Source organism: Moschus berezovskii, chromosome 11 (genome assembly GCF_049115385.1).
Source record: "Moschus berezovskii isolate FMDL1 chromosome 11, NW_MosBer_1.0, whole genome shotgun sequence".
Lineage (NCBI taxonomy): Eukaryota > Metazoa > Chordata > Mammalia > Artiodactyla > Moschidae > Moschus > Moschus berezovskii.
The window spans coordinates 3469278-3491695 of NC_142470.1; the positions used below are offsets into that span (position 1 = coordinate 3469278).

The following is a 22418-nucleotide window of genomic DNA, read 5'->3' on the forward strand; positions in this document are numbered from 1 at the left end:
GTTCAAAAGCATCAATTCTTTGGCGATCAGCTTTCTTCACAGTCCAACTCTCACATCCATACATGACCACGGGAAAAACCATAGCCTTGACTAGACGGATCTTTGTTGGCAAAGTAATGTCTCTGCTTTTTAATATATTATCAAGGTTGGTCATAACTTTCCTTTCAAGGAGTAAGCGTCTTTTAATTTCATGGCTGCAATCAGCATCTGCAGTGATTTTGGAGCCCCCCAAAATAAAGTCTGACACTGTTTCCACTGTTTTTCCATCTAGGGCTTTCTAAAGTGTTAGGCGGTGAGGTCCTTAGCTGAGCATCACTTACACAGGAGGTCTGGCCATGTTATTAGCCCAACTACAAGCCCTTTGGTGGTGACTTTGTCAGGACGGAGCCAGCCCCTTTTGGAAGACGTGCCTGAGGCCCGACCCCAAGGAGAATTAGACTTAGTAGAATTAATTAGAATTAGTAGACTCGTGGGTGAGGAACGTGCAGTTTGTCTCAGGTGTCCGGACGCCCACTTTCCCCGGACTGGGCCCTGGACTCCATAGCTAGTGGCCACGCGGGGCGCTCCCAGGCGCGGATGGTCCAGGCAGGCTCCAGAAGCTGCAGAGGGAGGGGGTTTCCTTGGCTGCCAGGGCCGCTGGGTGGGGTGCGGGGGCGTGTATTCCAGAGGCGGCTCTCTCGGCGTGGCGTCCCCGGGCTCCCAGCACCCTGAGGTAGGAGGCGCCCTCAGGCTCTTTGGGTTACTTGACTGGGGGCGGTTCTCTGGGAACCGAGGTCCACTATGGGGGGAAGGCGGCTCCCCCGCCGCGATCCCAGAGTTGGCGGGGGAACCCCGGGGCTGCTCTGGGGCGCGGGGCCGCAGGCGCCGAGCGCTTCCTCAGGTCGCCGTTGGCCTCCACAGGCGCTCCGCCCTTCGGGCGGCGGCTGGGGTCCAGCGGTCCGGACGACCCAGCGCCGGGGAAGGGGGAGGCGCGGCCCAGACAAAGGGATGCTGAGGGACCCGCCGGGGCCTGTCCGCCCGCGCGCGCGGCTGCGCGACTCCGCGCCCGCGGAAAAGGGCGGGGCCTCGGGCGGCACCCACTGCGCCTGCGCGGAGGGGCGCGGCGCGCACGGGCCGGCGGCCGCTGCGCCTGCGCAAAGGGGCGGGGAGAGCGCGGGCCGGCGGCCGCGCCCACTGCGCCTGCGCCGGCCTCGGCGGGGTGTGTGTGTGCGGTGTGCGCGCGCTCCCGCCGGTGGGCCGCCTCCTCAGCCGCCGCCGCCGCCGCCCCCGGGTCCGCGCACGCGCCCCCCGCCCCGGCCCGCGGCCCCCGCTCCCCGCTCCCCGCCCCGGCCCCGCGGGCCCCGGCTCGGCCGCGCAGCATGCAGCAGCAGCACCCGCGGCGGCGGCGACGGCGGCGGCTCTGAGGTGAGGCGGCGGCGGCGCGGGCCGGGGCGGCGGGCCGGGGGGCGCGCGGGCGGCCGGTGACCGGCGGCCCCGCGCGGGTCCCGGGCGTGGCGAGGGGCGCGGCGCCTTTGTCCCGCGCGGCCCGGCGCGGCCCGCGCTGCAGCGGCCCTTTTGTGTGCAGATGGTGGACGCGGGCGGCTGCCCGGCCGGGGAGGGCTGGAGGAGGATGGAGGCCGCGCCCGACGGCGCCGTGGACATCGTGCCGCTGGACCGCTACGACCCGGCGCGGGCCAAGATCGCCGCCAACCTGCAGTGGATCTGCGCCAAGGCCTACGGCCGAGGTGGGCCGGGCGCGGGGGAGGGGCCGTGCCGGCCTTTGTGCGGTGTCCCCGCGCGCGGCGTTGGGGGGCGCGCGTCCCGCAGGTGCGCCGAGGGTCTGCGCGCCCCCCTGCACACCGCGGGCCGCAGGCGGTCCTGTGCGGGCGGGAGTCCCGGGCCGAGACCCCTGTGGCCCCTGCCCTTCTCCAGTCTGTCCGGATCCCAGGTGTGGGATTCCCTAACGAGCGTTCGTTTCGGATGGGTCGGGCTTCATCCGAGTGGCTCCCTTCGGTTAATTCCCGTTTTTAAGAAGTGGTAACCTTGTTACTGGTTAGGCCTTAAATATGCTTCGTGGATTTGAGACGCTGCTGTTCTTCCAGCTCTCGCGGGTTTACAGGCCCGAGTGATTCTCCTGATTATTGCTTGGCTCCGAAGGCTTTCTTTGATTTGTTTCAGGTGCAAAATCGAGAGGGAGTTCTGTGTCATCTTTCTTATCATTTGAAGCATTCGTTTGAAAATTGCCTTTGTTCTGGGGAAAACGGTTCTTGTTTGTGGAGTGAGATAGAAAGGGAGACAGACTCTTTTCAAAAAGAGTCTGGTTGACCGGTTTTGAAAACTTGCTGAACGGGGCGGTTCCCGGTGACAGGATCTCACCGGTTGGAGTGGCCTGTGCTGTGGATGGAGTCGGTCAGGAGCACAGACACGCCCTGCAAGTCCTGGGGAGTAAAGGCAGGGCCTCGTTTCAAGTTGGCTTACAGCTACAGAGAGAGCTTCTCTCCCCCTGCCCCCACTCCTTATTTTGTGGTTTTCAGCTTAACAGTTCTTTTTTATAGTTCCACCAAGCTTTATTCAGTTTCTGTATAGTACGATGGGGAAACAGTGATTTGGGGGAAAATATGGAATTGGTAAAAAGCATGCATGAAGTTTTTGGGACTTCCCTGGCAGTCCACTGGTTAAGAAGACCCTGTACTTCCAATGTAGGCAGCGTGAGTTCAGTTCCTGGTTGGGGAACTAAGACCCTGCATGCTTTTGGAGCAGCCAGGGAAAAAAAAAAAAAAAGCCTGTATGAAGTTTTAGAGTATGGGGTAAGGAATGGGTCATCCTACAGCGGCTACTCAGGTGTCCAGCAGTCAGTTTAAGGAAAAGGACGTGGCTGTTGAACTTTGCAGGGTAGTGGGTCCCCAGTCCGTGGCCTCCCTTTACACCTGCCTCATGTCTTGCGCTGACTGTTGGTTTGCTTTTCTTTACGTGTACCACGTATTCTTACACCACTGGACTCTCTTGGTTTAGTTCTTTGTGTTTTTACGCCTGTCGCAGCGATTGCTTTATCCTCATCAGGTTCTTGGATTCCTCCTCGCGTCCTCCTGTGTCTCCCTCCTTGCTTTTCCAGTGCTGTGTAGTATTTCACAGGAAGCCTGTTCACCGTTGCCGGGCGCTGGCTGGCTGGCCTCCAGTTCTCCTGTGCTTCGGCACAGCGCGTTCTCCGGCATGGCTCTTGGGGCGCATGTGCAGCGTCACTCCTGTGTGTATTTTTAAGATTTTTGCATATGGGGTGGGACTGAATGCTATACAGACACGAATGGTTCTAAAAAGCCCTCTCGTTGTTTGCTCTCCAATTCCTTAAGCTTAGTGAATGCGTTTTTATCCTGTTGCATTTAGCTTTGGCATCCAGCGTGGGATTTGTCAGCTCTCTGGCAATAAATATGCATCTCTCTCACTGTCAGGATTGGATTAGTGTGGCTTTATTTCCAGGACCAAATCACCCTTTATTACTTGTTGGCGCTTCAGGTAATTAATTCGAGAGCAATATGAAAACTGGCTGTAAAATTTTGAGATGACTGGGGGCATGTATTTATAGAGCAGAGCGTGAGCAGGGGCTGAAGGAGACTGGAGGCCATCTGGGGTTCTGAGGCTGGGCCGTGTGCTGCCCGTCCGCTGCCTCGGTGCGTCAAACACTAGATTTCGGGAGGTGTGCCTTCCATTCGTTCTTGCAGAATGAGGATGCTTTTCCGGTCTGTACTGTGGCATGGGGGGTCACAGCTTGGTGGGAGGTCGCGGGGTCTTGTCTTTCAGGAAACTGTGAGGCGGGGATTTTGGTAGAGGACCGTGTGGATCTTTCCCCCCAAACTCTCTTCTTTGTCCAAGGGCCTGTTCTTTGTTTCATCTTCTGGACGCCTCCATGCTCATCTCTAGCTTGGTTTTCAGTTAATTAGAAGTGATGGTTTCAGTCTGCATGCTTTGCTTGTCAGTCAGCTTTTGAGGGGGATGATGGTGAAAGTGACTTACATCTTTGCTTGTTACACAATTGTTCATTGAGTAGCTACACTGTTTGCATAGGAACCGAAAGCATGTGAACTCTCCAGGGCGACGTGCTCTGAGGCCGCCGTGTTGCATGCACGCCTTTTGGGACTTGGGTCTCCCCGGGGCCCGCCGTCTGCCGTTTGTAGTAAGTGGGGAGGCTCAGGCGAGCTCACCCTTGGCCGGGCCTGGAGGTGGCATATGGTTGTGCAGAAAGGCTTCCTCCAGTTTTCCTCATCTGTGCCACAGCCAAGAACTGTGGGCTGGCTTGTGCTTTTATTTTTAGGTTCTTCTCCTCTTTTTGGGGGGTGTAACTCTCGTTTCATTGACAGTGTCTTAATGATTTCTTCAGAAATAACATATTGGACGTGTTGAAAGTTATTCACTTAAAAGAGTCATTAGAGTAGAACCTGCTTAGCTGGAATGTTTTTGTGATGTCCTTTTGGGTGAAAGTCTTTGTTGGTCAAGTTTAAAGGGGTGACTTGACGGTTATTTTACAGTACAGGGTGCTGGACTGGAGCTACTGCATTCCTGGCTTTTGATTTCAGTCCATGACCTTAGGAACCTTAAAGGTATTCAGGCCTGAGTCTCAGGGACAGTGTGGGAGTAACAGCTTCTGCTGTCTCCTGAGGACAGTGTTGAGAAAGTAACCCATGGAAAGCACTGAAAGGCACTTGGCTCTTTGGAGGTGTCCTGCTGTGTGACCAAGGAGCCCTGGAAACCAAGTTGCAGCTCGCCACAAGCTGGGCTGCCCTGAAGCAGGCGGCCCAGGCCTAGAGGCCACCAGGGCCCGCCTTCCCTTTCTGTTGGCAGCCAGGGGGATGGGAGGGGCCGCCGGTCTCTCTCGAGCCCACTGCTGGTGAGGGGCTGGCACTCCGGTCTCTCAGCACAGTCTCTCTGTTAACTGCTGACTTGGAAACCACGCTGTGGGGCGGGAGACCGGGGTAGCCTTGAGCAGGGTCTTCGGGACCAGGCCGCTGGTTGAGTTGAGCCCAAGGCCAGCTCGGCGCCTGATGTTAGGAGCCGGACCCCCTCCCTGTGTGCTCCAGGGGGGTCACCACTTTCCTTTGTTGTCTGACATCTGGCTGAGAGGGAGCACGTGGTCAGCACTCCTCCAGGCCCCAGAGCTGGGAATGAAGTGGCCGCTGCGTCCATCCCGGGACTGGCTTGGACGCGGCCGCTCGAGTCACCTGGGAAGCCCTCGTTCATGAACAGGTCGGCAGGCTTATTGTTGTTGACAAGTTTGTTTGATATGATGATTTGTTCGGATGATTGGTTTCTGAGTTTTTCAGGAATATTTTTTAAACGTATTTAGAGAATCAGAGTCTAATTGCTTTCTAGCGTTGTTCGTTTCTGCTGCACGACAACGTGAATCAGCTGTGTGCACATGTATCCCTTCCCTCCTGAGGGTCCCTCCCTAGGTTCTGGGTTTTCATAGTCTTTTGTTTTTAGCGTGGGATCTGGGTGCCGCTGAGACGGGAGGTGACAGGGCAGCCTGGGTGCGTCTGCTCCGCGGGCACTAAGTACTCGGGGGTCGGGGCGCTGGCTGACAGTGTGGCCTGGCCCCCCCTCTGCTGGGCGTGCTGTGAACTGCCCGCGTCTGAGGTCAGGGTGGTTACGGTTGTCCCGTTCAGAGTCTGCGCTCACGCATCTGTCGGGTTGCTTAGAGCGCTGGGAGCGCCTTAGAAAGAGGTGGGGTAGGACGACTCCTGTCCTGGCGGCTGTCCGTGGTTGGATTTTTATTTCTAAAGATACAACCACTTGTACATGTTCTCTTTTCTCTCCTGATGCCACAAGTTAAACACGAACCAGAGAATGTAAATCTGTCTTTAAGTTCAAACTGTCCCCATCATTAGAATCAGAAGTCAGTCACCGTCGTGCTTTAGGCTGTTAAGTTTGTGTAAGTGTTCTTACAAAGAGCCCTGCGTATTTTCTTTGTGTTCCATTTATCCTCCTAATTGCTCACAGGCGTCCAAGCTGATTTTCTGGCGGCGGTATCCCCGTTGTATGTACCAGTCTCCTTTTTCACTTCCTACATTGAAAAATTCAGATGGCCGTCATTTTTCATCTAATGTAAAAGTGACCAGGGTGGAGCCAGTATCATGTTCATTTAGCCAGTAACAATCTCAGCTATCACGGGCATGCTTGTGTTTTGCACTGTAGCAAATACAAGGGGAGGAGTTATGTGGGGTTCTCTCCTTATTTGCTGAAAACTCACATGAACTGTTGACATATACAAAGGAAAATTAAGCAATGAATGATGAAAAATGGCAGCCTGTCCTTAGTACAGGACCTGTCTCAAGGCGGAAGATGGAATTGTCAGGTGTTCCCATGGACCCAAGTGCCAGGGCTGCAGGGCGCCGTGGTCCCTGTGGGGGCTGCTTGGAGTAGGGGGGCTTCGTGGGGAAGTGGGATTTGAGGGATGGTGGATATTTGGGTAGTCCCCTCCTGCCCCAGGAGTAGAGGGGAGGGCATCTGGCAGGTTCTGTGCAGAGGTGGAAGTGTTTGTAGGTCTGAGTCGATTAACCTTATTGTGACAGAGGATTTGTGGACCAAAATAGTAGGTGATTAGTGTGGAAAATAGTGTGGGCCAGACTGTGCGCGGGGTTCCCAGCTGGCTAGGGATTTCTTTCCCGATGGGTGCCGGGGAAGGTCTTTGCGTAGGGGTGATGGGTTGAGAGCTATCCTGGCAAGTCTTCTGAAGGCTGGAGCGGGTAGGGGCTGTGTCAGTGCAATGCCCAGGAGCCGTGTCTCAGGCCGTTCTGGGGAAGGTCTTTGCGTAGGGGTGCTGGGTTGAGAGCAAGCCTGGCAAGAGTCTTCTGAAGGTTGGAGCGGGTAGGGGCTGTGTCAGTGCAATGCCCAGGAGCGGGTAGGGGCTGTGTCAGTGCAGTGTCCAGGAGCTGGTAGGGGCCGGGTCAGTGCAGTGTCCAGGAGCGGGTAGGGGCCGGGTCAGTGCAGTGTCCAGGAGCGGGTAGGGGCCGGGTCAGTGCAGTGTCCAGGAGCGGGTAGGGGATGGGTCAGTGCAGTGTCCAGGAGCGGGTAGGGGCCGGGTCAGTGCAGTGCCCAGGAGCGGGTAGGGGCTGGGTCAGTGCAGTGCCCAGGAGCGGGTAGGGGCTGGTCAGTGCAGTGCCCAGGAGCGGGTAGGGGCTGTGTCAGTGCAGTGCCCAGGAGCGGGTAGGGGCTGGGTCAGTGCAGTGCCCAGGAGCCGTGTCTCAGGCCGCTCAGGCTGCTGTGACAAGACACAGACTAGCTGGCTCAAGAACAGCAATTCTTCTCGCGGTTCAGGAGGGTGGGCATTCAGGATCATGGTGCCGGTAGACTGGGCCTCTGGTGAGAGCCTGCTTCCTGGTTCGTAGGTGCTGTCTTCTCGCTGTGCCCTCGTGGCAGGGGGGTGAGGGAGCCTCGCCGGATGGGCTCACACCCCATTCATGGGGCTCCACCCTCATGACTTAATTGCCTCCCCAAAGCCCGGTCTCCTAACACCTTCACCTTGGGGCGATCAGGTTTCGTTCCATGAGTTTTGGGGGACACATACATAAAGCCCATTGGAGGACGCATACATGAAGCCCATAGCAGAGCTGATGTCGCTTTGACCTGAAGCACCAAGGTCTTGGCCCGTTTGTCTGCAGTGGGGATTAGGTAGGTTGAGTCAACAGATACTGAGAGGGCGGAGTCCCCGGGACTGACTGGACGATGAGGTGGGGCGGGAAGTGGGCAGGCAGAGGCAGGGTCAGCTGGGCGGCCGCCGGACCCCGCAGGACCCTTTAGGAGTATTTCTAGTCTCCATTTCCTGGAACCCCCCTGCCTTCGTGGCTCTGTTGTCACAGAGAGAGGACCTTTGAGTTTGTTTCTGTTTCTGCTTTCTCTCCTGTGCCCTTGCCTTGTCCTCTCTGTGACAGTTCATGCTAATGCTTCGGACTCAGGCAGAATTAAACTTGAATCGGTTCAGCTGAGCCTTACGTTGTGGCCTGTGGGCCCTTGGTTTCCTTCTCAGGGTTCACGGAGTGCCAGCCGTGGGTTTCACACACACAGACCTGTGCTGTGAGACCAGGAGACTGTAGTCCCTAAGAGGAGCTGGCGCAGTGGCAAAAGCCGGAAGGGAGGGCGAGCAGCTCCCCTGAGGGAATCTGGAATGTTCCATTCAGGAAAGTGAAGCCGAGTGTGTGGCTCAGGTGGGTGAGAACCAGGCCAGGGAGGGCGGCAGTGCCGCCTCCCCCAGGCTGAGGGAGAGGCTGGGGTTCTGGTTGGGCTGGAATGTGAGTTTAGCGCCTGTAAGATGACTGTGGATTGGAGAGACTGCCTGGGGCCAGATCTTGGAATGCCTGAAATAGCTGATAGTTGTTTTTGTTCTTGTATGTGAGTCGGGGAGCCGCTGAAGCTTAGGAGGGGAGAGATGTATATTAAACCTTGGTTTCTTAGAGAAATCTCTGTGGGATGGGTTCTGGTTGAGTATACAGTGAAGAATCTTATCTTGGACCTTTGAGAGAGCCAGTTTCACATCCAGTACAATGCACACATTTGTGAGAATATGCAGTCTGATGACTTTAAATCAGTGTGTTCACCCCGTGCTGGGCCACAAGCAAGGTAAGCCATTTTCATCACCTCCAGGGCTTGCCTGGAGCCCCTGCAGTCAGTCCTTTCCCAGAGCGTCCTGGAGGCTGGTTTCGCATGCATCAGGCGATCGTGTCTGCCTCCGTTTACCCCTCATAATGCTCTGGAGATGCGTCCACGCGGAGAGCCCTCTCTGGCTTAGTGCCGGAGGTCGTCTTCACTGTTTGGCTCTCCGCATTTGCTTGTTCACTCACGTGTTGGTGGACAGACATTGGGAATGCTCCCGGCTCCGTCCACTGCGGACAAAGCTGCTGTGCGGCGTTCATGAGCACCCAGGTGTGTGTGGGCCTGTGTCTTCATTGGTCCCGGCAGTTGCCTGGGCACGGAGTTCTGGGTCACGTAAGTGTGTGTAACTGCTCGGTTGTTTTCCGCAGCGGCTGTGTCATCTTTTATTTCCACCAGCAGAGCCTGGTGTGAGAGTTACAGTTGCTCTGAAGGCTTGCCAACACGTGGCACTGTCAGTCTTTTCAGTGGAGGCCGTTCTGGTGGACGGGTTATGACACCTCACTGCGGTTTAGGTGTGCATTTCCCTGCTGACTAATGATGATAAGTCTTCTTTTTTTTAAGTATGCTTATTGGCCAGTTGAATCTATTTTCTGTGGATATGCCTTTTCCGATCTTTGGCAAATTTTTCTTAAAAATTAAAGTTTTATCTTGAGAAAATTGTATACTAACATGTAGTTGTAAGAGATCATACAGAGAGGTCCTGGGCACACTTTACCAGATTTCGCCAGTGGTAACTTCTTGCACAGCCATAATATAATGTCACAACTGGGATAGTGAGGTTGTATAATTAGATGTTGAATGTTCTGCTCCCACAAGGACCTCTTCTGTTACTGTTTCCCTTTTATAGCCACATCTCCCTCCCTTCCTTGCTGCTTGTTTGAGATTTATTTTGCCCCTATTTCTTTTTTCTTCATCTAGTTTCTTGAGGTAAGGACTCAGACTATTGATTTGAGATCTGTCCACTTTTCTAGCGTAAGCATTTAGTGCTATGAATTTTCCACACGGTACTGCCTTAGCTGCATCCCACATATGTTGATAAGTTATATTTTCATTCAGTTCTATGTATTTCTCTTTATTTCCGTGATACTGCCTATCTGATTCATGAATTATTTAGAAGTGTGATTTCCAGTTGTGGAAATTTTCCTGTTGTGTGTCTTTGTTACTATTTCTAGTCTGATTCCGTGTGGTAAGATAGCATACTCTATGATTGCCCTTCTTTTAAACTTGTTAAGGTCTGTTATACGGCCCAGGCCGAAGAATTGATGCTTTTGAACTGTGGTGCTGGAGAAGATCTTGAGAGTCCCTTGGACTGCAAGGAGATCCAGCCAGTAAATCTTAAAGGAAATCAGTCCTGAATATTCCTTGGAAGGACTGATGCTAAAGCTGAAGCTCCAATACTTTGGCCACCTGATGCGTAGAACTGACTCATTGAAAAAGTCCCTGATGCTGGGAAAGATTGAAGGTGGGAGGAGAAGGGCCAACAGAGGATGAGATGGTTGGATGGCATCACCGACTCGATGGACGTGAGTTTGAATAAGTTCTGGGAGTTGGTGATGGACAGGGAAGCGTGGCGTGCTGCAATCCTTGGGGTCACAAAGAGTCAGAATTGACTGAAGCAACTTGGCATACATAATGTTCCACTTTATCTGTAGTAATTTTCTTTCTAATACTTTATCAGATGTTAACATAGCTCTTCCTGTTGTTTTTTTTAAACTATTTGCCTGATATAAGCCTTTTCTGTCCCTTTACTTTCAACCTTCTTATATTGTTGAATTCAAAGTAATTTTCTTGTAAATGACATATAATTGTATCTATTTTTTAATTCACTCTGCCAATCTCTGTCTTTCAATGTACTTAGAATATTTACTTTCAGTGTAATCGGTGCTATGTTACCTCTTAAGTCTGAGATTTCATTATTTGTTTTCTGTTGTTGCTGGGTTTGTTTGCGTGCTGGTTTTGTTTTTTGGGCCTTCTTACAGGTTACTTGCCTCTTTTTTAGGATTCTGTCTCGTCATTTTGGGGTGTATCTGTGGAGCTATCTTAGTGGCTTCTCTGGGTATGGCAGTGTGCATGTGTGACTTCCAGCAGTTGACAGGTATTAGTTTACCGTTTTGAATGAGGTGTGGAAACCTTTTTTCCATTTAGGTTCCTTTGCTCTCCCCACTTTTAAAAGAAAGTAAAAGTCATCATCGTCTTGGGTACCTAGAGGTGTGGATCTTGTCTCGTCGGATGTCATTTAGGAAATTCACAAGGAGAAGGGTCGTCCACTGTTTTACGCATGTTACCTGCTTCTTTACATTATTTTTCTTCCTGGTTCTCCAGGGTTCTTCTTTTTTTTTTTTTAAATCATTTTCTTTCTATTTGGAGAATTTCCTTTAGCCGATCTTTTAAGGTTTGCTAGAGACATCCCCCCCACCCCAGCTAATTTTCTTTTGTCTGAGAATGTCTTTAGTTCTTCAGTTCCTTAGGGATCAGTTCAGTTCAGTCGCTCAGTCGTGTCCGACTCTCCGTGACCCCATGAATCACAGCACGCCAGGCCTCCCTGTCCATCACCAACTCCCGGAGTTCACTCAAACTCATGTCCACAGAGTCGGTGATGCCATCCAGCCATCTCATTCTCCGTCGTCCCCTTCTCCTCCTGCCCCCAATCCCTCCCAGCATCAGAGTCTTTCCCAGTGAGTCAACTCTTTGCATGAGGTGGCCGAACTGTTGGAGTTTCAGCTTTAGCATCAGTCCTTCCAATGAACACCCAGGACTGATCTCCTTTAGAATGGACTGGTTGGATCTCCTTGCAGTCCAAGGGTACTCTCAAGAGTCTTCTCCAACACCACAGTTCAAAAGCATCAATTCTTTGGCGATCAGCTTTCTTCACAGTCCAACTCTCACATCCATACATGACCACAGGAAAAACCATAGCCTTGACTAGACGGACCTTTGTTGGCAAAGTAATGTCTCTGCTTTTTAATATGCTATCTAGGTTGGTCATAACGTTCCTTCCAAGGAGTAAGCGTCTTTTAATTTCATGGCTGCAGTCAGCATCCGCAGTGGTTTTGGAGCTCCAAAAAATTAAGTCTGACAGTGTTTCCACTGTTTCCCCATCTATTTCCCATGAAGTAAAGGGACCAGATGCCATGATCTTAGTTTTCTGAATGTTGAGCTTCAAGCCAACTTTTTCACTCTTCTCTTTCACTTTCATCAAGAGGCTTTTTAGTTCCTCTTAACTTTGTGCCATACTGTTGCCCGATGTGGATGTTCTTTTCCTCAAGCATGTGGAAGGTGTGCTGCTTCCCCTGCCCCCATGGCTCGGAGGAGGAACACGCTGCCCATTGAGTTGTATTCTCTTTCTTTCCAGCTGCTCCAAAATATTTTGTCTTGAGTTTTCATAAGTTTGGTTATGCAGTGTCTTGGTGTGGATTTCTTTGGGTTTATTCTATTTGGAGTTCATTCAGTTTCTTGAAATCTGTGAACTTATATCTTTTGCCATATTTGGGAAGTTTTCAGCTCTTGTTTCCTTACCTACTGTTTTAGCCCTGCTCACATTCTTTTCTGAGACTCCAGTGATGCAAATACTGGATCTCTTGATACTCTTCCACAGGTCCAAGACTGACTCACTTTGGTTTTGCGTGTGTTTTCTCTGTGATCCTGTGCTCTGTTATCGCCACTTAAACCATTGAGGCTGTCTGTGCTGTGCTTAGTTGCCCAGTCGTGTCTGACTCTGTGTGACCCCATGGGCTGCAGCCCGCCAGACCCCTCTGTCCATGGGATTCTCCGGGCAGGAACACTGGAGCAGGGATCTTCCTGACCCAGGGATTGAACCCGGGTCTCCCGCACTGCAGGCAGATTCTTTAACATCTGAGCCAGCAGGGAAGCCCAGAGGCTATTCAGTGAGTTTTGAAACTCTATTTTTCGGTTCATTTTTCTGGTTCTTCTTAGAACTCCTACGGTGAATTGTTTTCCAGTTTTCATTTGTTTCAAGAGCACTTGTGCTTGCTTGTAGTCTTTTTTCAGATGGCTGTTGTGAAGCCCTTGGTCAGATGACTCCACCGCCAGGCTCACCTTGCTGCTGGCATCAGCTGAGTCTCTTTTCTCATTAAAGTCTTGATTTTCTTGGTTCTGTGTATGATAGGTGATCTTTGATCATTTCCTGGTCATTTTGGCTGTTACGTTGGGTGACTCTAGGTGTTACTGAAGTTGTTTTTTTTTTATCATAGTAGGCAGTCTCCCTGCTTAGGCTCAGCATGCAGGTCCCGGCCCACTGTGTGGCTGTTTAAACTGCCGTTCCAGTGGCAGTTTACTGCTCAGACCTTTGTGATGCCATTTCGTTGTGTGTGGTGCGTCTGGGGTTCCCACTGCACCTGCTGGTGTTGCTTTGGGAGGCAGAGGGCAGCTCCTGGGGCTGATGGTCTGGTGCCTCTGGGTGAGGTGGGATTCTCTACCCCCAGGACGAGGAGTGTCCAGGCTGGGTGTTGCGGCAGGCTACCCCACACCTCTGAGAGTGTTTCCTGGGCTGCTTGTCATGGTGGGGTCCCACTGCTGGACTCCCCTTGTGCAGGCTGATGAGGGGGTGTCTCCGACCTGGTGGGGAAGGAGAGGCGCTTCCAGGTTGGGTGCCTGGTGGAGGTGGGTGTTCAGGCTGCCTGTCCGTGGGACTCCCTCCGTACCCCTTGCTGGTTCTGCCAGGATGGCCCGGGCCAGTAGGTGGGACTCCCTCACCTCCCTGTGCAGCAGGAACGAGCCTGCTTGACGCACCTTCTGTTTCCAGGCTGCGGGTCAGGAAGTACCGACCTGGGTCACCTTTGCTGGGTGGGAGGCGGTAAGACGCCCTGTTGCTGTGCTTTTCCAGTCTGGGGTCGTCTTCCACCTTCCCCAGTTCTCTGTGGGTTCTCCTGTCAGGTATCTCCAGGGTTTGTGGTTGTGCCCAGTGGAGAGGAGCAGGGACAGACTGGTCTGTGCATCTTGTCCTGACCAGAGGGCCGCTTCTGGCCGCTTTACAAGGTTCTCCTCCGTCTTTGGATTTTACCAGTATTACAGGAAGTTCGTGGTCTGTAGGTTTCCTCCTCCTCCTTCTTCTACATCCTGCTGGGGGAAGCGTGACTTCTGCAGGTACTGGGCCGCCCTCGCCCGTTGTCCGCCGCAGCCCTGCTCCGCCCTGTGTCCGCCCTCCTGTCCCTCCTGCGGCCGCTGTCCCTCCTTGCCTTCGCCGCTGTTTCCTCTCCTCTGTGTGTACGGCGCTGCTCAGCAGTCCAGCGTGTCCGTTCAGCCACTGTATATTTCTCTTCTGGAATTTCTTCTTGGTTCTTTTTCTAATCTGCCAAGTTCTTTTCTCTCTCTCTCTTTAAAAATAATTTCCTTTTTTCTGCCAGAATTCTTAATTTTATCCTGTGTCCTTTCATTAAGTGTAGCCATCGAAGGTCTGGCTGATACCTCCAGTCAGTGGTCCCCTGGGCCCGTCACTTCTTTGGCTTTCAGCAGTTTGATTGGGAAGTGTGTGGGCCTGGTTTTCTTCAAGTTGGTTCTGTTTGGCCTTGCTGGGTTTCCTGCGCCCGTAAATTGGTGTCTTACCAGATGTGGGTAGGTTCCGGGCACCATTTATTCACATGTTTTTCCTGCCTCAGGCTCCCCTCGGTGGGAACAGTCACCGGGTCTCTGCTTTTCATTCCATGTCTTTCTCATTCCAGAGTCTTTCTTTTTGCTCTGCAGATGGATTATTTCTGTTGATCTGTCTTCAGGTTCACTGATTGTTTCCTCTGTTTTGTTTGTATTTTTAAAATTTAAGTTAATTTTCAATTTATTTTTATACAATTTTTAAAGGTTACTTTCCATTTATAGTTATTACAAAACATTGCCATGTTCCCTGGGCTGTACAGGGTGTCCGTGAGCCTGCTTTGTACCCAGTGCTTTTTTGTTTGCAGCCCTGCTCCCCCACCTTTATGCTGCCCGCCCCCACCCTCCCGCTGGTAACCACTCGTTTCTTCTCCATATCTGTCAGTTTGCTTCTGCTTTGTTCATCTTTCGAATCTGTCATTGAACTTCCTGTTGATAACTAGATTTTGCAGTTCTGAAGGTTTTTTTTTTTTAAGCTTTTTAAAAGTTATTTGTGTATTTATTCATGGCTGTGCTGGCTCTCTGTTGTTGTGCTCGGGTTTTCTCTCGTTGCAGCGCGTGGGGGCGCCTCTTGATTGCGGGGTGTGGGCTCTGGAGCACGTGGGCGTTAGCAGTTGGGACACACGGGTGTAGCTGCCCCACAGCGTGTGCTGTCTTCCTTGGCCCGGGATCCAGCCCTCGTCCCCTACATTGGCAGGTGGATTCTTCTCAGCAGGACCACCAGGGAAATCCTGAAGGTTTTTTTTTTTTAATAAGTTCTATTTCTCTGTTAATAACTTGTGTTCTTTCCATTTGTTTCAGGAGGGTTTCATGGAGCCTTGTTGTAATAGATGCTTTGAAGTCTTTGGTGATTCTCCCATCTGGGTCGTTTCAGAGTTGGTGTGTGTTGACCATCTTTCCCCCTGAGAATCGGTCACATTTGCCTGTCTTTATATGTTGAGTAAATAATGGATCGGGTCCTGGACAGTTTGAATAATGTGAGGCTGTTTTCTGGGTCCCGCTAAAAGCCTCTGGAGGATGTTGGTGTTTCTGGTGGCTTGTTTAGCAGCCGGATTGCAGTAAACTCCATTAGGTTCCAGCACAGACGTCTGCTTGCCGTTTGTAGGCCGTGGGTTCCGAGGCCAGTTTGGTTCTTTGGGTCTATCCTGCTTGCACTTGGCACAGGAGGGGCTCACCCATGAACGAGGGTCCCCTTTGAGGCTCCCTCCTGTCCTGGGTTCTCCGCTTGTTCTGGCCTCCCCTTGGCCGGCAGGCCAGGGCCCCGCTCCCGAACTGCCCACCCCTGCACGTGGGGAGCTGTTTCTGTCCCTGGGCCTTGCCTGGTGGAGCAGGGAGGGGCACTGGGCGCTGCCCCCGCTTTCTTTCTCTCCCGACTGGCATCTCCAGTGAAGGGTGGGTGTACAGGGCCCAGAATTAGCAGACCTACGAGTGCTTGTTTCCACGACCAGCGTGAAGAAGTGAGTGAGTTCTCAGGGGAGACTGTCAGCCACCGCTGGAGCCTCTGATGTAGCAGTTCTCAGCAGAACAAACGCTGGTGCTGGCATTCCGATCTACTTGCTCTGGGGTGGGGCTGGGCACTGCGTGTGTTTCAAGGCTCTCTGTCCAGCTGTGTCATGGAGGCCCGTAGCCTGCGTTTTCCTCCACCTGGGTGGGCACCTCCTGGGGGTCTTTGTCCCCGCGTGCTCCAGGTCTCCACTGCCCTGCCTCAGGCGAGTGAGCCGGCCTCAGTTGACAGGATGGGGCAGAGCGTGACGCATAGCAACAGGAAGGCACTTCCTTGACTGTCTTTTTAGCCTGATTGATAATAAAATTGATGGCCGATGCTTGTGTGAATTTTGTGGAGCTCCAGGCTCTGCTCTCAGTGCCGTGACTTATCCGCGTGTGGTGATTTAATCCTCGCCCGACCCCAGGAGATCGGCCTTCATAGTGTCCGTAATTTGCCCTCGAGGCGAGGTTCTGACTGGCCATGAGAGGTGCACCCGGTCAAGGCCAGGCGGCCGTGCTCGGGTCCTGCTTTCGGCCCACACGTGGTCCTGCTTGCATGAGACCGTGAGCTCTGGTCCTTCTGCGTTGAGCTGTGGCCCCGTGTTAACCACAGGCTTGTCCATGTCCTCTCGTCCTTGTGGCCTTTCCCGCGGCCACCCTGGAGTCCTGAGCCTGGATCGCTGTGGCATGGCAGACCCTGGTCTGCCCTGGCTCCCGACACTCCTGGTGAATGAAGGCCGAGGTCTCTGCAGACCTTGCCCTGCAGACAGCCGTCCCCACACCTGTGTTCCCAACTTGACGTCCTCCGGCCACCGTCCAACCAGCAGCTCCAGGAGGCGGGAAACGACTGCGAGTGGCCGGTGCGGCGGCATTTGGGGGTAGTGCCCACACGCGGGGGTCTCCTGTCGCTGCAGATGACATCCCCGAGGACCTCAGGGACCCCTTCTACATTGACCAGTACGAGCAGGAGCACATCAAGCCTCCAGTCATCAAGCTCCTGCTGTCCAGCGAGCTGTACTGCCGCGTATGCAGCCTCATCCTCAAAGGGGACCAGGTGGCCACCCTGCAGGGACACCAGTCTGTCATCCAAGCCCTGTCCCGGAAAGGGATTTACGTGATGGAGAGTGACGACACCCCTGTGACGGAGCCGGACCTCAGCCACGCGCCCATCAAGATGGTGAGTGGCCTGGGCGGTGGGGGGGTGGCCGTTGTGCCCCTGCAGCGCAGCAGAGTTGCCCCAAAACTTCAGGCCTGAGACTGCTTACTTGGTGGGATGTGGCTGGGCTGGAACAGGGTGGGGGCAGCTTCCCCCTGCGTGTTCCGAGGGCAGTGCTGCCCGACCCCGGCTCTATAAACAGAGTTGCGTTCAGAGGTGGTGACATGAGTTGCTGAGCCCACTCCGAGCTTGTTTCACGTGTGTCTATGTATTTTCATGCCAAAATAAAGAAACAGACACGCCTCTCATCCCCTGAGCGTCCCCCTCCCCATCCTTCTCCGCAGCTGTTCACCAGCCTGGCGTTTCCCGGCCAGGCTGCTCCAGGTCGAAGCCACCTCCTGGCGCCTCCCACATGGCTTTAGCTTAGGCTCTTCTCGGGCGTTTTGTGTCCTCTGGTTTTTGGCCTGGCTGGGTGTGTTTTGGGTTGGGGGGATGTTACGGGTTCTGGGAAGAAAGGGCTCCAAGGCGTGAGTTCAGCGTGCAGACCCCTGACTGCCTGGGGCCAGCGGTGGTCACGTGGCCTTGGACCCATCTTGTGTCTTTTCCCACAGCTGAGCTCTCAAACGGGGTCCTTGGAGAGGAGGACGGGGGGGGCCAAGCTGACTTGACCCTGAGGAGGGCTCCCTTGTTGGTGTGGGAAGGGTCTCCACCTGACCCTGGGCTGTGGGGCAGGTGAGGGTGCCTGACTGCTGCCTCTGCCCCCAGAGTGCCCACATGGCAATGGTGGACGCCCTCATGATGGCCTACACCGTGGAGATGATCAGCATTGAGAAGGTGGTGGCCAGCGTCAAGCGCTTCTCCACCTTCAGCGCCTCCAAAGAGCTCCCGTACGACCTTGAGGATGCTATGGTCTTCTGGGTCAACAAGGTGAGTGTGGGGGCCCTGCCGGAGGCCGGCGAGTGGCCTGAATCTCAGGGGTGCCCCGTGGGTGCGGGTCCCTTCTTCCTGAGAGCGTTACCTTCCTGTGTGTCCTGCTGAGATGCGGCCCAGCCGGAGGCCCAGGAAACTGTCTGCTGTGGTTCAGACAGACCAGCTCCTCCCGCAAGTGCAGACGGAAGGGTGAGGGGGCAGCGAAGGGGCTGCATTGCGTGGTGGTGGTCCCGCTTCATAGATTCTTGTTGTTTTTATCTCAGGCACCCAGCATGCATTCATGGACATCTCAGTTTTAGAAGGCATTTTGATTAAGAGAAAAGGGTATCTTCTTGAATGCTGTTTTCTCCTTTGCCATTTAGAAGCTCACAGTGTGACCGTCTGTACGATCCATGTGAAGAATGTACGTTTTCCATGGTGTGTGATGATGGGATTCCCTTGGAACCTGTGGTTATTAAGCCCCTCCCTGCAGACAGGTGCTGCGTGCGGGACACTGCACTCACAGAGCAGGGGGGCAGGAGCCGGGCCGCGCTCGCGGGCTTGTGCTCCGTGCGGGGAGCTTGTGCGTTCCTCACTGTACGGCTTGCACACACATCCTCTGTCATGTAGGGCTTTATCCAGGGTCAGCCGAGGAGCAGGGCAGAGCCTGGTAGGGCCTGAGTGCCGCCCCGCTGGGCTGCGCGTCTCGGGGATGATATTCTGCCAGGACGTCTGCTGAGACGGTCACCCTGCTCTTGGTTCCTCCCCTGTGCAGGGCCGGGCCTCAGGGGGGTGAGGGATGCCCGGTGGGGTGGGGTCTCTCCTCGGGCTTGCTGTGGACTTCCGGGCGTGGTCGGGACAAGGCACCTGGCCAGTGCCTGTGAGATCACCTCGCTGCAGCGGCAGCCCCTCTTACACGCCCGCCAGCTTTGCGTTGGGGTGCTGGTAGGAAGTGCCCTGTGGGAATCTGGAGGCAGAGCGGGGCCTGGCCGGGTGCGGGATGAGGGTCCCGGTGTCTACCCTCTGCCCGTCTGGGGCGCCATCAGTTTTTCCGTTTAGCCATGAATGGCTGTGTAGAGATATCGCACAGTGTTAGTTGGCATTTCCCTAACAACTAAAGGTGTTTCTGTGTATTTTGTTAGGTGTCCGTTCGGATAGTTGGCCCAGGTTTAATAAGGTGGTTTCTCTTAATGAGTTTCAAGAGTATTTTATGTATATAAAGATCTAGGGATCCAGCACTTTCTTCGGTGTATTTTCTTGTGTTTTTATTGTTTCAGCATCAGGATAATGGCCAATGTCAAAAAAGTGAGTTGGGAAGTATTCCCTCCTTTATTTTGTGAAACAATTTTTGTACAATTAGTATTATTTTGTCCTGAATTCTTTGATGGATTCACTGCTGAAGCCATCTGGGCTTGGAGTTTTCTTAGTGGGAAGATTTTAATTATGAATTTAACTTCTTCAGTGTACATGTAAGGTATATAGGATTTCTGTTTAATTTCATGTCAGTTTTGGCATCTTGTGACTTTGAAGGAATTTGTCAATTTTATTCAAATTTTGACTTTATCATCATGTTTGTGTTTCTTTGTTGTCCTTTCGTGTATGTATGATCCGTAGTGATGTCTCCTCTTGTTTCCCGCTCTTAGTAATTTCTGTCTTTTTTTCTTCCCTTTGTTGGTCTAGTTTATCAATTTTATTAATGTCCTAAAAAACCTGCTTTTGGTTTTTATTGATTTCTCCAGTTATTTTCTATGTAACGTCTCTTCTTGCCATTATTGTTTTTCTATTTATTTTGAGTTTTCTCTCCTTTCTAGGTAAAGTAAATTAGTTCTTTTCCACACTGGTTCATTTAATATAATCGTTCAAAGTTAATTACTCCTCTTTAAGCAGTGCTTTAGCTGCGCTGTGCACATTTGTATTATGTGCTGTGGTCTTCTTCCTTCTCTTTAAGATATTTTATTTCACTGGTGGGTCCTTGTTTCATCAGTGGGTTGTCTGGAAGCTTGTAGTTTAGTTCCCGTGTTTGGTGGGGTGGTTCTGGATATGTTTAGGAGCGCTGGTTTCTCATTCCGGTGTGGTCAGAGACCGCGCTGTGTGACTGCAGTCCTTCTAGGTTCACTGAGGCTTGTTCTGGGGTCCACCGAGTGGTCTTGCCAGGTGTTCCCTGTGCTCTCTGCTGTCAGCCCAGCGCGCCATGTGTGTCAGTTCAGGTGGCTGTGGGTGGGGTGCATCTTCAGGGGCTGCACACCCCGTCAGGCAGTTGCCAGAGGAGAGAGTTGGAACCTCCAGGCGTAAGCGCGCCTGTCTTGCCTTTCGGTATGTCCGTCCCTGCTGTCTGTTTTCCGCGTGTTGTTCCGTTTGCGCTTTCGGGACTCTTCTGTCCTTTTGTGTTTGCAAAGTGTCCCTTTACCACAGGTGAGGGTCCTCGCCTCCAGCCTTCTCGTGACCAGCGCGTCTCTTCCCTTCCTCTTATGTTTTTAGAAAGTTATTTATTAGTTTGCAGTTGCACTGGGTCTTCATTGCTGTGCGTGGGCTTTCCCTCATTGAGGCAGGCGGGGGCTGCTCTTGTTGTAAATCACGGGCTTTTGGGCCCCCAGGCCTAGCTGCCCCTCGGCATGTGGAATCTTCCCAGACCAGGGGTTGAGTCATGTCCTCTGCGTTGGCAAGCAGACTCTTAACCACTGGACTTCCAGGGAGCCACCTGCCTGTTATGTTTAATTTCTCCTTGTTTTTCGGTTTAAAGTGGGTTTCCTGCGGATCTCTTCTAGGCAGTTGGAGTTTTAGATGAACGGCATTTAACCCAGTGCTGGAGTTGTCTGGGTTTGCCTCTCATCTGCTGCAACATGTTTTTATTGATGTACACGAAGAAAATCTGGTTTCCCGTGGATGCATAGTGGAAGAGGAGAGAGTGTTTTCACAATCTTTCCAGATAATCATACACATCATTTTCTCATTCTACCCCAAAACTTGACTGGTTTCTTGATGGTTAACTGACATGTGGAATTCAAAACTATTATTAATGAACGTTTTTTTTTAAAGTTGAGATATAATTCACATGCTTTAAACTTCTCCGTTTTAAAGTGTATCTTTCAGTGGAATTTTAAGGTCCTCACCAGGTTGTGCGGCCGTCGCCACCAATTCCAGACATTTCATCGCCTGGTCGTGTTGGCAGTCGTGCCCTGCCGCCCCGTCCCCAGCCCCCGCCAGCCCCTCCTCTGCTTTGTGTCTGTGTGGATTTGCCTGTTGCGAACGTTTCATTTAAGTGAAACCTACATGAAACTGCAATACTTTGGCCACCTCATGCGACGAGTTGACTCACTGGAAACGATTCTGATGTTGGGAAAGGTTGGGGGCGGGAGGAGAAGGGGACGACCGAGAATGAGATGGCTGGATGGCATCGCCGACTCTGTGGACATGACTTTGAGTGAACTCTGGGAGTTGGTGATGGACAGGGAGGCCTGGCGTGCTGTGATTCATGGGGTCGCGGAGAGTCGGACACGACTGAGACTGAACTGAGCTGAGCAGGATATGGCCCCTCGTGTCTGACTCTCCATTTACCACGGCACCTGCTCGGCGCATGCTTGCTGTGGCACTTGCAATACCCGCTCCTTCCTGTGGTTGTGAGATGCCGCGCTCTTCAGCCCTTCCAGGTTTTGTTCAGCCATCCCTCAGCCGATGGACAGTTGTGTTTTCCACTCTCCGGCTGTTGTGAACTCTGCTGCTAGTGCTCTTGTGTGAGTGTGTGTGGCTGTGCTTTCATCTTTCTTCGGCTTCTATCTAGGGGTGGAATTGCCGGGTCGTACGGGAACGCTGTGAAGAGCTGGCAGACTGCCCACAGCACCTGAGGTTTCTAGCTTCCCACGTCCTTGCTAATACACACTTTGTGTTTCTTTGTTTCCAGCCATTCTGGAGGGTATGAGGTGGTGTCTCATTGTAGTTTAAATTCACATTTCCCTGATGAAGGGCTTCCTTGATAGCTCAGTTGGTAAAGAATCTGCCCTCAGTGCAGGAGACTCAGGTTCAATCCTGGGTTGGGACGATCCCTGGAGAAGGGAACAGCTACCCACTCCAGTATTCCGGCCTGGAGACTTGCATGGACTGCATAGTCCATGGGGTCACGAAGAGTCGGGCACAACTGAGTGACTTTCACTTTCCCTGATGGTAGTAATGGGGAACCTCTTTTCATGTGTTTATTGGCCATCTGTTGATCTTTTTGGAGAAACATCTATACGGATCCTTTACTCATTTGAAAACCTGTCTTGTTATTGTTGCAGGGTTTCTTTTATGCAATCTAGGTACTAGCCCAGTGAACTTTTTAATTTGAAAACCACTGTAGTAGATGACGTTCGAGAGGTCCTGCTGCTGAAGGATAATTGCTTTACACTGTTGTGCTGGTTTCTGCCATGCCATCACCATGAGTCAGCCACAGGTGTACATCTGTCCCCTCCCTCTGGAGCCTCCCTGCCACCTCCCAGCCCATCCCATCCCTCTGGGTTGTCTTAGAGCACTGGTTTGAGCTCCCTGAGTAGCCCAGTGAACTTTTTGTACTCTTGTCGTGTTGAAATCTTTCTTATACTTTTCCTGGCCCTGTTCCCCGTGATTTTCTGAGGTTGCACCTTGTCACGGGGAAAATTGTTCCACTGACTTGTAT

General features: G+C 52.8%; 1 protein-coding gene across 3 annotated transcripts in view; it reads left to right on the plus strand.

Annotated features, from left to right (window-relative positions):
- Nucleotides 1-1197: 1197 nt before the first annotated feature.
- The window catches only part of CAMSAP1 (calmodulin regulated spectrin associated protein 1), a 44257-nt gene continuing 23036 nt past the window's right edge, over nucleotides 1198-22418 (plus strand). For all 3 annotated transcript variants that reach the window (XM_055399523.2, XM_055399522.2, XM_055399524.2), the window contains exons 1-4: nucleotides 1198-1404; nucleotides 1565-1724; nucleotides 16620-16882; nucleotides 17627-17788. In XM_055399523.2, coding sequence (XP_055255498.1) covers nucleotides 1565-1724; nucleotides 16620-16882; nucleotides 17627-17788 — 585 coding nt within the window. In that variant the 5' untranslated portion in view covers nucleotides 1198-1404. The remainder of the gene's footprint in view (nucleotides 1405-1564; nucleotides 1725-16619; nucleotides 16883-17626; nucleotides 17789-22418) is intronic.